Raw genomic sequence first — 13,746 nt, forward strand, 5'->3', positions numbered from 1 at the left:
CTGCCTCAGGAAGGGATTTAAATTCTTAAAGTGACAGTCTACCCGAGATTTTTGCTTAAAATATAGATAATCCCTTTATTACACATTCCCCAGTTTTGCATAACCAACACTTTTATTAATATACTCTTTACCTCTGTGATTACCTTGTATCTAAGCCTCTGCAGACTGCCCCCTCATCTCAGTTCTTTTGACAGACTTGCATTTTAGCCAATCAGTGCTGACTCATAAATAACTACATTGAAGTGAGCACAAACTTATCTATATGGCACACATGAACTAGTGCCCTCTAGCTTTGAAAAACTGTCAAAAGCTCTGAGTTAAGAGGCCGCCTTTAAGGGCTTAGAAATTAGCATTATAAGACTACCTAGGTTTAGCTTGCAACAAAGAGAACAAAGCAAATTTGATGACAAAAGTAAATTGGAAAGTAGTTTAAAAGTGCATGTCCTATATGAATCATTAAAGTTTAATTTTGACTAGACTGTCCCTTTAATGTTTTCTACAGATTGGGGTATAAATGACTGATTGCATCCCAATGATATTGCCCATAACATCATTAGCAGTAGAGGTCTTATTTCTTCAGGGATAACTGGGTGGAGTCAGACTGACACTGTAAAAAAAACCTATTAGTTGTGTAGTACCCAAAGAACCTAAACAGGTTTCACTAGTAGAGACCATAACCTAGTACAAGCTTTACCAGTACTAGGTGACTAGAAACACCAGGGCACTAGGCTAAAACCCGCCAGCTATATCTCTATCTTGCTCATGTTGGTAGTAATATCCATGCATTGTTATGCATTACATAGTTTTACCGTACAATGAAAAGGCTTTTCAGTGCCAGTTTACGTTTCCTTGTCCTTTTTTTTCACTTACTTTATCCAGCACAGATGTCAGTACACGTAGGAAGAGCAGCACATCCCGTTGCTATACGTTAAAGACTTTCCTTTGTTTAAAAACACCATTCCTGCATTACGCTGAGTTTTCAGTGTACACACAAAACCACCATTTTTTTTTTTTTGGTTTCCAAAGAATAATTATTTTATTTGTCCATTGTACTTTCCTATAATATTACTGAAAGCATTTAGCGGAGGCTCGAGGGACCTGGAAGAGCACCATCCCTCATAAGCCTTGTAAGACAAGGGGCTCTCTCGGAACAAGACCACAGCAGCAAGTGGAGAGCACCTTAATGACTGTTCGGCGAATAAGCCGCCCTGATGGTCAGGCAGTGACAGGGTATTTTCTGGAGCACCGTGTGCATAACTGAGCAGTTCATGAGGTCAGTAGAGTGATGGGTACAGGTAAATGGTGACAAACAGAATGTTCACTGTCAGGCTTAGCAACAGAAAGGTGTGAAGTAAAGAGATCCCTGTAAAATAAACACCAACATCAGTACACAGATTAGACATCCATGATTTAACATACATTATCACAATCACTTACAGGAATATATTGTCTGTATTTACTTGATGTTGTGAGCTATCTACAAAGCCTTATTGTGTGTGATAGTGACAAGGCAGATAGATGTACAGCCACCAATGAAGCAAGCTAGCTCTCAAAAGTGCTCCTACTTAGGGATGCTTTTCAACAAAGGGTACCAAGAGAGTAAAGGTTATAAAAGAAGTAAATTTAAGTCTCTTACAATAGCATACTCTGAACCGTGAAAGTTACATTTTGACTTTCATGTTCTTTTTAGTTATTGGGGATTATAAGCTAAAAGAAGAGGTCAGGCCGCGTGGAGTTATAGTAATGGACCCAGCTGTCCCAGTCGGCCTTCCTTGAAAAACGGTACCCGTTTAGTGCTTGGTGTTCTGTTGCCGCATTAAAAATTAAGATAATACCACATAAGGAAGACAGACACCAGAATCAGTATATGAGAAGCTAATGAAATCAGGACAAATACATTGTCACAACTATTCTGTGAGCCAAATGTTCTTTATATAAAAATAAAGCTTATATGCTATTAGTTACGGTTATTACAGTACAAAATGGAGAAGCATGATTTTAAGGAAGCCAGGTAAACCCCCCAAGAATACCTCTGTAAGGAGGGTGATCTAGGAATGCAGAGGTGCTATGTACTTGACATGCAGAAGAGTGCGAGGAGCTGTCCTCTTTTTGACGTGTCGTCTTACTTGAGACGCTTCTCATTTCTGTCATAAGTTCCTTATGTGCTGAAGAATCAAAAGGAAAATACCCATTAACATTTAAGTGAATATGATATTCCCTTACTAAATAAAAAGGAAATTTATGCTTACCTGATAAATGTATTTCTTTTACGATATGACGAGTCCACGGATTTCATCCTTACTTGTGGGATTAAACCTCTTGCCAGCAGGAAGTGGCAAAGAGCACCACAGCAGAGCTGTATATATATAGCTCCTCCCTTCCCCTCCTCCCCCAGTCATTCGACCGAAGTTAGGAAGAGAAAGGAAAAGCCAAAGGTGCAGAGGTGACTGAAGTTTAATAAAATAAGTACATATCTGTCTTAGAAATGACAGGGTGGGCTGTGGACTCGTCATATTGTAAAAGAAATACATTTATCAGGTAAGCATAAATTTCCTTTTCTTTTACAAGATATGACGAGTCCACAGATTTCATCCTTACTTGTGGGATACAATACCAAAGCTACAGGACACGGATGAAAGGGAGGGACAAGACAGGAACCTAAATGGAAGGCACCACTGCTTGAAGAACCTTTCTCCCAAAAATAGCCTCAGAAGAAGCAAAAGTGTGAAGAGATGACAAAGTTGCAGCCTTGCAAATCTGTTCAACAGAAGCATAGTTTTTAAATGCCCATGAGGAAGAAACAGACCTAGTAGAATGAGCTGTAATTCTTTCAGGAGGCTGCTGTCCAGCAGTCTCATATGCCAGACGGATGATATTCTTCAGCCAAAAAGAAAGAGGTAGCCGTAGCTTTCTGGCCCCTACACTTTCCAGAAAACACGATGAATAATGAAGATGATTGACGGAATTCCTTAGTCGCCTGCAAGTAAAACTTCAGGGCACGGACCACGTCCAAGTTATGCAACAGACGCTCCTTCTTAGAAGAAGGATTAGGACATAATGAATTTCCTTATTAATATTCTTATTTGAAAAAACCTTAGGAAGGAACCCAGGTTTGGTACGTAAAACCACCTTATCAGAATGGAAGATAAGATAAGGCGAGTCACATTGTAACGCTGAAAGCTCAGAAACTCTTCGAGCAGAAGAAATAGCAACCAAAAATAAAACTTTCCAAGATAACAACTTAATATCTATGGAATGCATGGGTTCAAACGGAACCCCTTGAAGAACATTAAGAACAAATTCAAACTCCAGGGTGGAGCAATTGGTCTAAACACCGGCTGGATTCTGGTCAGAGCCTGACAAAAAGACTGAACGTCTGGAACATCTGCCAAACGTTTGTGTAGTAAAATTGACAAAGCAGAGATTTCTCATGGGACAAGCATCGTCTTGAGCAACAGAGGAGAACAAAAACAGCGGACCCCCCCCAGAGTGTTACTCACAAGAGAGGCGGTACAAACGTGTACCCAGACAAGCAGGACGGAACCAGAAGTCGCCCGTCAGACAAGAGTAAGCTCAGTACGCTAAGGCAAACGTCACTCGGCAGACAGCGTCAGAGTCGACCCAGCAGAGGAGCCAATGGGGTTGGTGGAAACTCGGCACAGCGGACCTCCAGGGAGAAATCAGGAACAGAACTTAATTGCACCAGCGGCAACAATAATAGATATCAGGCAGGTGTGATATACTCAAGGATATATTTATTGAGTATAAACAGATAAAAACATGCGTCCAGCAACGCGTTTCTCAACATATAGTCGTTTCATCAGGCTGACTTCTGGTTCCGTCCTGCTTGTCTGGGTACACGTTTGTACCGCCTCTCTTGTGAGTAACACTCTGTGGGGGGTCCGCTGTTTTTGTTCTCCTCTGTTGCTCAAGACGATACTTGTCCCATGAGGCGCCTCTTTTATCTGTCATCCACAGGTTCCCGACGTTCATCTTACACTTCTAAGAGAGCTGCCTGGATTGCTGGTTGCTGAATCCGCCATCTTCTACATGCTGTGATCATTTGCGCACTTCTATAGAGACTCCGCTGTTCTCGTTTCTCTTGTCAAAGCAGAGATTTTTCCCTTTAAGGAACTTGCTGATAACCCTTTCTCCAATCCTTCTTGGAGAAAAGACAGAATCCTGGGAATCCTAACTCTACTCCACGAGAAACCCTTGGATTCACACCAATGAAGATATTTACGCCATATCTTATGGTAGATCTTTCTAGTAACAGGCTTACGTGCCGAATCAGAGAACCCCCGCTTAGATAAAATCAAGTGTTCAATCTCCAAGCAGACAGCTGCAGAGAAACTGAATTCGGATGAAGGAAAGGTCCCTGAATGAGAAGGTCCTGCCTCAATGGAAGCTTCCACGGCGTCAGAGAGGACATGTCCACTAGATCGGCATACCAAGTCCTGCGAGGCCACGAAGGCGTGATTAGAATTACTGAAGCCCTCTGTTTGATCCGAGCAATCACCCGGGGAAGGAGAGCAAACGGTGGAAACACATAAGCTAGGTTGAACGACCAAGGCACTGCCAAGGCATCTATCAGTTCGGCCTGAGGATCCCTCAACCTGGATCCGTATCTTGGAAGCTTGGCATTCTGACGAGACGCCATCAGATCCAATTCCGGTCTGCCCCATCTGAGGATCAGAGAGGTAAAGACCTCCAGATGGAGTTCCCACTCCCCCGGATGAAACATCTGTCTGCTTAAAAAGTCCGCTTCCCAGTTGTCCACTCCTGGGATGTAGATTGCTGACAGATAAGAGTGAGCTTCCGTCCACCGAATAATCTTTGATACTTCTGTCATCGCTAAGGAACTCCTTGTTCCTCCCTGATGATTGATGTAAGCCACAGTCGTGATGTTGTCCGACTGAAAGTGGATGTATTTGGCCGAAACCAACTGAGGCCACGCCTGAAGCGCATTAAATATTGCTCTCAATTCCAGAATATTGATTGGAAGAAGAGAGTCCACACACCATGAGCCTTCAAGGAATTCCAGACTGCACCCCAGCCCAGTAGGCTGGCGTCCGTTGTCACTATCACCCTGATGAAAAAAAAATTACTTTTTTAGAAGACCCTCCAATTTCTTATCCATAGGGTCTTTGAAAGCACAGCTGTCCTCAATAGGAATAGTTGTACGCTTAGCCAGGGTAGATATAGCCCCCTCTATCTTAGGGACCGTCTGCCAAGAGTCAGATATGGGATACATTTTCTTAAAATTAGAAGGTGAGAACGGTATACCTGGTCTGTCCCATTCCCTCTTGATAATCTACGAAATTCTCTTAGGAACCGGAAAAACAGTGTAAGCAGGTACCTCTAAGTATTTGTCCATTTTACACAATTTCTCTGGTGGTACCACAATAGAGTCACAGTCATCCAGAGTCGCTAAAACCTCCCGAAGTAACAGGCGGAGGTGTTCAAGCTTAAATCTAAAAGACATGACGTCCGAAAAGGGGGAACTTTCCGATTCGGGAAGTGTGTTGCCTCAGACAGAAGCTCCTTGACCCCCAAATCATATCCCTGTGAGGGTACATCGGAAATAGCCAACAAAGCATTAGAGGATTCAGTATTCACATTGACTTCTGTCCTACTGCGTTTGCCCTGTAACATTGGCAACTTAGATAAAACCTCTGTAAGGGTAGTCGACATAACTGCAGCCATATCCTGCAGGGTAAATGAATTAGACGCGGTTGAAGAACCCAGCGTCGCTTGGGTGGGCGTTAAAGGTTGTGACGTTTGGGGAGAATTTGGCGGCATACCCTGATTCTCAGACTGAGAATCATCCTTAGACACACTTTCCTTAAATAAAATCTGCTCTTTACATTGTAAGGCCCTTTCAGTACATGAGGGACAAAAAGTAAGAGGGGGTTCCACAGAGGCATCTAAACACATAGAACAAGTAGATTCCTCAATGTCAGACATGTTAAACAGACTAGCAATAGCAATAATAGTCGTTATTTACTTGATATATTGTACTTTTGAGGTCAAAACATATATTAAAGTATTTAAACCAAAAACGTGTACTGCACCTTTAAATAATAAAAGCGCAACAATTTTTCTGTTAGACAAAAAGACGATTTCAGCAATAAAAATTGTCCCTATGTGTCCCAATTAGCTTAAATATATTGAACCACTTGTTAGGATATATAATATATCAAATGATGTCAGGTTTATCAAATATATCGATGTATTACAAAACTAGGCCGCTGTGGCGCCTACCTGCCCCCAAGGCACACTGAAATAACTTTTTTGAGCCTCTCTGTCCACTACGATCACCAAACAGAGTTAGGCCCCACCGGAGCCTCAGGATCTGCTACCAATCTGGAACACACATTGCGTGTCTGAGCGAAAATAGGCCCTGCCCACTGTGGGCGTAACTCCTATCCTACCGAGACCAGCATGGGTAGAGAAAACCCAAACATGTCGGTCCTCCATAGATCAGCCATGTGCTCACAACATACACATTCTGCGCAATAAGCGCTTCACATTGTAAGGCCTGTCAAAAACAGCAATAAAATCCAGCCGCATCTCCCAGTGTCAGCCCACATTTTTAAAGTGATATACCACACTAGTAATATAATGAAAAACATAATTTATGCTTACCTGATAAATTCCTTTCTTCTGTAGTGTGATCAGTCCACGGGTCATCATTACTTCTGGGATATTACTCCTCCCCAACAGGAAGTGCAAGAGGATTCACCCAGCAGAGCTGCATATAGCTCCTCCCCTCTACGTCACTCCCAGTCATTCGACCAAGGACCAACGAGAAAGGAAAAGCCAAGGGTGAAGTGGTGACTGGAGTATAAATTAAAAAATATTTACCTGCCTTAAAAACAGGGCGGGCCGTGGACTGATCACACTACAGAAGAAAGGAATTTATCAGGTAAGCATAAATTATGTTTTCTTCTGTTAAGTGTGATCAGTCCACGGGTCATCATTACTTCTGGGATACCAATACCAAAGCAAAAGTACACGGATGACGGGAGGGATAGGAAGGCTCTTTATACAGAAGGAACCACTGCCTGAAGAACCTTTCTCCCAAAAATAGCCTCCGATGAAGCAAAAGTGTCAAATTTGTAAAATTTGGAAAAAGTATGAAGCGAAGACCAAGTTGCAGCCTTGCAAATCTATTCAACAGAGGCCTCATTCTTGAAGGCCCAAGTGGAAGCCACAGCTCTAGTAGAATGAGCTGTAATTCTTTCAGGAGGCTGCTGTCCAGCAGTCTCATAAGCTAAACGAATTATGCTACGAAGCCAAAAAGAAAGAGGTAGCGGAAGCTTTTTGACCTCTCCTCTGCCCAGAGTAAATGACAAACAGAGAAGACGTTTGTCGAAATTCCTTAGTTGCCTGTAAGTAAAATTTTAGAGCACGGACTACATCCAGGTTGTGCAGTAGACGTTCCTTCTTTGAAGAAGGATTTGGGCATAAAGAAGGAACAACAATCTCTTGATTGATATTCCTGTTAGTAACTACCTTAGGTAAGAACCCAGGTTTAGTACGCAGGACTACCTTATCCGAATGAAAAATCAAATAAGGAGAATCACAATGTAAGGCTGATAATTCAGAGACTCTTCGAGCCGAGGAAATAGCCATTAAAAATAGAACTTTCCAAGATAACAACTTTATATCAATGGAATGAAGGGGTTCAAACGGAACGCCCTGTAAAACATTAAGAACAAGGTTTAAACTCCATGGTGGAGCAACAGTTTTAAACACAGGCTTAATTCTGGCCAAAGCCTGACAAAAAGCCTGGACGTCAGGAACTTCTGACAGACGTTTGTGTAACAGAATGGACAGAGCTGAGATCTGTCCCTTTAATGAACTAGCAGATAAACCCTTTTCTAAACCTTCTTGTAGAAAAGACAATATCCTAGGAATCCTAACCTTACTCCAAGAGTAACCTTTGGATTCACACCAATATAGGTATTTACGCCATATCTTATGGTAAATCTTTCTGGTAACAGGTTTCCTAGCCTGTATTAAGGTATCAATAACTGACTCAGAAAATCCACGTCTTGATAAAATCAAGCATTCAATTTCCAAGCAGTCAGCTTCAGAGAAGTTAGATTTTGATGTTTGAAGGGACCCTGTATCAGAAGGTCCTGTTTCAGAGGTAGAGACCAAGGTGGACAGGATGACATGTCCACCAGGTCTGCATACCAAGTCCTGCGTGGCCACGCAGGTGCTATTAGAATCACTGATGCTCTCTCTTGTTTGATTCTGGCAATCAATCGAGGAAGCAACGGGAAGGGTGGAAACACGTAAGCCATCCTGAAGTCCCAAGGTGCTGTCAGAGCATCTATCAGGACTGCTCCTGGATCCCTGGATCTGGACCCGTAACGAGGAAGCTTGGCGTTCTGTCGAGACGCCATGAGATCTATCTCTGGTTTGCCCCAACGTCGAAGTATTTGGGCAAAGACCTCCGGATGAAGTTCCCACTCCCCCGGATGAAAAGTCTGACGACTTAAGAAATCCGCCTCCCAGTTCTCCACTCCCGGGATGTGGATTGCTGACAGGTGGCAAGAGTGAGACTCTGCCCAGCAAATTATCTTTGATACTTCCATCATAGCTAGGGAGCTTCTTGTCCCTCCCTGATGGTTGATGTAAGCTACAGTCGTGATGTTGTCCGACTGAAACCTGATGAACCCCCGAGTTGTCAACTGGGGCCAAGCCAGGAGGGCATTGAGAACTGCTCTCAATTCCAGAATGTTTATTGGCAGGAGACTCTCCTCCTGACTCCATTGTCCCTGAGCCTTCAGAGAATTCCAGATGGCACCCCAACCTAGAAGGCTGGCGTCTGTTGTTACAATTGTCCAGTCTGGTCTGCTGAATGGCATCCCCCTGGACAGATGTGGTCGAGAAAGCCACCATAGAAGAGAATTTCTGGTCTCTTGATCCAGATTCAGAGAAGGGGGTAAGTCTGAGTAATCCCCATTCCACTGACTTAGCATGCACAGTTGCAGTGGTCTGAGGTGTAAGCGTGCAAAGGGTACCATGTCCATTGCCGCTACCATTAAGCCGATTACCTCCATGCATTGAGCCACTGACGGGTGTTGAATGGAATGAAGGGTGCGGCAAGCACTTTGAAGTCTTGTTAGCCTGTCCTCTGTCAGGTAAATCTTCATTTCTACAGAATCTATAAGAGTCCCCAGGAAGGGAACTCTTGTGAGTGGAACGAGTGAACTTTTCTTTTCGTTCACCTTCCATCCATGTGACCTTAGAAATGCCAGCACTAACTCTGTATGAGACTTGGCAGTTTGAAAGCTTGAAGCTTGTATCAGAATGTCGTCTAGGTATGGAGCTACCGAGATTCCCCGCGGTCTTAGTACCGCCAGAAGAGCACCCAGAACCTTTGTGAAGATTCTTGGAGCTGTAGCCAATCCGAATGGAAGAGCCACAAACTGGTAATGCCTGTCTAGGAAGGCAAACCTTAGGTACCGATAATGATCTTTGTGAATCGGTATGTGAAGGTAAGCATCTTTTAAATCTACAGTGGTCATGTATTGACCCTCTTGGATCATAGGTAAAATTGTCCGAATAGTCTCCATCTTGAACGATGGAACTCTTAGGAATTTGTTTAGGATCTTTAAGTCCAGGATTGGTCTGAAAGTTCCCTCTTTTTTGGGAACCACAAACAGATTTGAGTAAAACCCCTGTCCCTGTTCCGATCGTGGAACTGGATGGATTACTCCCATTAACAAGAGCTCTTGTACGCAGCGTAGAAACGCCTCTTTCTTTGTCTGGATTGTTGACAATCTTGACAGATGAAATCTCTCTCTTGGAGGAGAGTATTTGAAGTCCAGAAGGTATCCCTGAGATATTATCTCTAGCGCCCAGGGATCCTGAACATCTCTTGCCCAAGCCTGGGCGAAGAGAGAAAGTCTGCCCCCCACTAGATCCGATCCCGGATCGGGGGCCCTCAATTCATGCTGTTTTAGGGGCAGCAGCAGGTTTCCTAGTCTGCTTGCCCTTGTTCCAGGACTGGTTAGGTTTCCAGCCTTGTCTGTAGCGAGCAACAGCTCCTTCCTGTTTTGGTGCAGAGGAAGTTGATGCTGCTCCTGCTTTGAAATTACGAAAGGAACGAAAATTAGACTGTCTAGTCTTGGCTTTGGCTTTGTCCTGAGGCAGGGCATGGCCTTTACCTCCTGTAATGTCAGCGATAATCTCTTTCAACCCGGGCCCGAATAAGGTCTGCCCTTTGAAAGGTATATTAAGCAATTTAGACTTAGAAGTAACATCAGCTGACCAGGATTTTAGCCACAGCGCCCTGCGTGCCTGAATGGCGAATCCTGAATTCTTCGCCGTAAGTTTAGTAAGATGTACTACGGCCTCCGAAATGAATGAATTAGCTAGTTTAAGGACTCTAAGCCTGTCCGTAATGTCGTCCAGAGTAGCTGAACCAATGTTCTCTTCCAGAGACTCAATCCAGAATGCCGCTGCAGCCGTGATCGGCGCAATGCATGCAAGGGGTTGCAATATAAAACCTTGTTGAACAAACATTTTCTTAAGGTAACCCTCTAACTTTTTATCCATTGGATCTGAAAAAGCACAGCTATCCTCCACCGGGATAGTGGTACGCTTAGCTAAGGTAGAAACTGCTCCCTCCACCTTAGGGACCGTTTGCCATAAGTCCCTTGTGGTGGCGTCTATTGGAAACATTTTTCTAAATATCGGAGGGGGTGAGAACGGCACACCGGGTCTATCCCACTCCTTAGTAACAATTTCAGTAAGTCTCTTAGGTATAGGAAAAACCTCAGTACTCGTCAGTACCGCAAAATATTTATCCAACCTACACATTTTCTCTGGTATTGCAACTGTGTTACAATCATTCAGAGCCGCTAACACCTCCCCTAGTAATACACGGAGGTTTTCCAGTTTAAATTTAAAATTTGAAATATCTGAATCCAGTCTGTTTGGATCAGAACCGTCACCCACAGAATGAAGTTCTCCGTCCTCATGTTCTGCCACCTGTGACGCAGTGTCTGACATGGCCCTAATATTATCAGCGCACTCTGTTCTCACCCCAGAGTGATCACGCTTACCTCTTAGTTCTGGTAATTTAGCCAAAACCTCAGTCATAACAGTAGCCATATCCTGTAATGTGATTTGTAATGGCCGCCCAGATGTACTCGGCGCTACAATATCACGCACCTCCCTCTGAGCGGGAGATGTAGGTACTGACACGTGAGGCGAGTTAGTCGGCATAACTCTCCCCTCGTTGTTTGGTGAAATTTGTTCAATTTGTACAGATTGACTTTTATTTAAAGTAGCATCAATACAGTTAGTACATAAATTTCTATTGGGCTCCACTTTGGCATTGCAACAAATGACACAGGTATCATCCTCTGAATCAGACATGTTTAACACACTAGCAAATAAACTTGCAACTTGGAAATACAATTCAATTAGAATAATATTAAAATGTACTGTGCCTTTAAGAAGCACAGAAGATCTATGACAGTTGAAAATTAATAAATTGAAACCGTTATAGCCTCAATCCTTGTAAACAACACAACTTTAGCAAAGGTTTAATCCCATTAGCAAAGATAACAAATTCTGAAAGCAGGAAACAAATTACAGAATAAACGTTTTTTATCTCAGTCAAACTATAATTCTCACAGCTCTGCTGAGAGAAATTACCTCCTTCAAAATAAGTTTTGAAGACCCCTGAGCTCTGTAGAGATGAACCGGATCATGCAGGGAATACAATGAGTTGCTGACTGAAATATTTGATGCATAGTAAAAGCGCCAAAAAACGGCCCCTCCCCCTCACACACAGCAGTGAGGGAGAACAGAAACTGTCAGAAAAACAGAATTTATGTTTACCTGATAAATTACTTTCTCCAACGGTGTGTCCGGTCCACGGCGTCATCCTTACTTGTGGGATATTCTCTTCCCCAACAGGAAATGGCAAAGAGCCCAGCAAAGCTGGTCACATGATCCCTCCTAGGCTCCGCCTTCCCCAGTCATTCGACCGACGTAAAGGAGGAATATTTGCATAGGAGAAATCATATGATACCGTGGTGACTGTAGTTAAAGAAAATAAATCATCAGACCTGATTAAAAAACCAGGGCGGGCCGTGGACCGGACACACCGTTGGAGAAAGTAATTTATCAGGTAAACATAAATTCTGTTTTCTCCAACATAGGTGTGTCCGGTCCACGGCGTCATCCTTACTTGTGGGAACCAATACCAAAGCTTTAGGACACGGATGATGGGAGGGAGCAAATCAGGTCACCTAGATGGAAGGCACCACGGTTTGCAAAACCTTTCTCCCAAAAATAGCCTCAGAAGAAGCAAAAGTATCAAATTTGTAAAATTTGGTAAAAGTGTGCAGTGAAGACCAAGTCGCTGCCTTACATATCTGATCAACAGAAGCCTCGTTCTTAAAGGCCCATGTGGAAGCCACGGCCCTAGTGGAATGAGCTGTGATTCTTTCAGGAGGCTGCCGTCCGGCAGTCTCATAAGCCAATCTGATGATGCTTTTAAGCCAAAAAGATAGAGAGGTAGAAGTTGCTTTTTGACCTCTCCTTTTACCAGAATAAACAACAAACAAGGAAGATGTTTGTCTGAAATCCTTTGTAGCATCTAAATAGAATTTTAGAGCACGGACAACGTCCAAATTGTGTAACAAACGTTCCTTCTATGAAACTGGATTCGGACACAAAGAAGGTACAACTATCTCCTGGTTATTATTTTTGTTGGAAACAACCTTCGGAAGAAAACCAGGCTCAGTACGTAAAAACCACCTTATCTGCATGGACCAGATAGGGCGGAGAACACTGCAGAGCAGATAACTCAGAAACTCTTCTAGCGGAAGAAATTGCAACCTAAAACAAAACTTTCCAAGATAACTTAATATCTACGGAATGTAAGGGTTCAAACGGAACCCCTTGAAGAACTGAAAGAACTAGATTAAGACTCCAGGGAAGAGTCAAAGGTCTGTAAACAGGCTTGATTCTAACCAGAGCCTGAACAAACGCTTAAACGTCTGGCACAGCTGCCAGCCTTTTGTGAAGTAAAACAGATAAAGCAGAGATCTGTCCCTTCAGAGAACTCACAGAAAATCCTTTCTCCAAACCTTCTTGTAGAAAGGAAAGAATCTTAGGAATTTTTATCTTGTTCCATGGGAATCCTTTAGATTCACACCAACAGATATATTTTTTCCATATATTATGGTAAATTTTTCTAGTTACAGGCTTTCTAGCCTGAATAAGAGTATCTATTACAGAATCTGAAAACCCACGCTTTGATAAAATCAAGCGTTCAAAATCCAAGCAGTCAGTTGGAGGAAAACCAGATTCGGATGTTCGAATGGACCCTGAATAAGAAGGTCCTGTCTCAAAGGTAGCTTCCATGGTGGAGCCGATGACACATTCACCAGGTCTGCATACCAAGTCCTGCGTGGCCACACAGGAACTATCAAGGTCACCGAAGCCCTCTCCAGATTGATCCTGGCTACCAGCCTGGGAATGAGAGGAAACGGTGGGAATACATAAGCTAGGTTGAAGATCCAAGGTGCTACTATTGTATCCAATAGAGTCGCCTTGGGATCCCTGGATTTGGACCCGTAACAAGGGACCATGAAGTTCTGACGAGAGGCCATCAGAACCATGTCTGGAATGCCCCATAATTGAGTTATTTGGGCAAAGATTTCCAGATGGAGTTCCCACTCCCCCGGATGCTCCTCCATCGCCAGG

General features: G+C 43.3%; 1 protein-coding gene across 3 annotated transcripts in view; it reads right to left on the reverse strand.

The window, feature by feature from the left end:
• Window positions 1–913: 913 nt before the first annotated feature.
• The window catches only part of TMEM201 (transmembrane protein 201), a 138,028-nt gene continuing 125,195 nt past the window's right edge, over window positions 914–13,746 (reverse strand). The window contains exons 9-10 of one of the 3 annotated variants that reach the window (XM_053691439.1): window positions 2,031–2,165; window positions 914–1,363 (exon numbers count right to left, since the gene is read on the reverse strand). In XM_053691439.1, coding sequence (XP_053547414.1) covers window positions 1,275–1,363; window positions 2,031–2,165 — 224 coding nt within the window. In that variant the 3' untranslated portion in view covers window positions 914–1,274. The remainder of the gene's footprint in view (window positions 1,364–2,030; window positions 2,166–13,746) is intronic. The other 2 variants (XM_053691438.1, XM_053691437.1) reach the window with 2 other exon arrangements.

Source organism: Bombina bombina, chromosome 8 (assembly GCF_027579735.1).
Source record: "Bombina bombina isolate aBomBom1 chromosome 8, aBomBom1.pri, whole genome shotgun sequence".
Taxonomy (NCBI): Eukaryota; Metazoa; Chordata; class Amphibia; order Anura; family Bombinatoridae; genus Bombina; species Bombina bombina.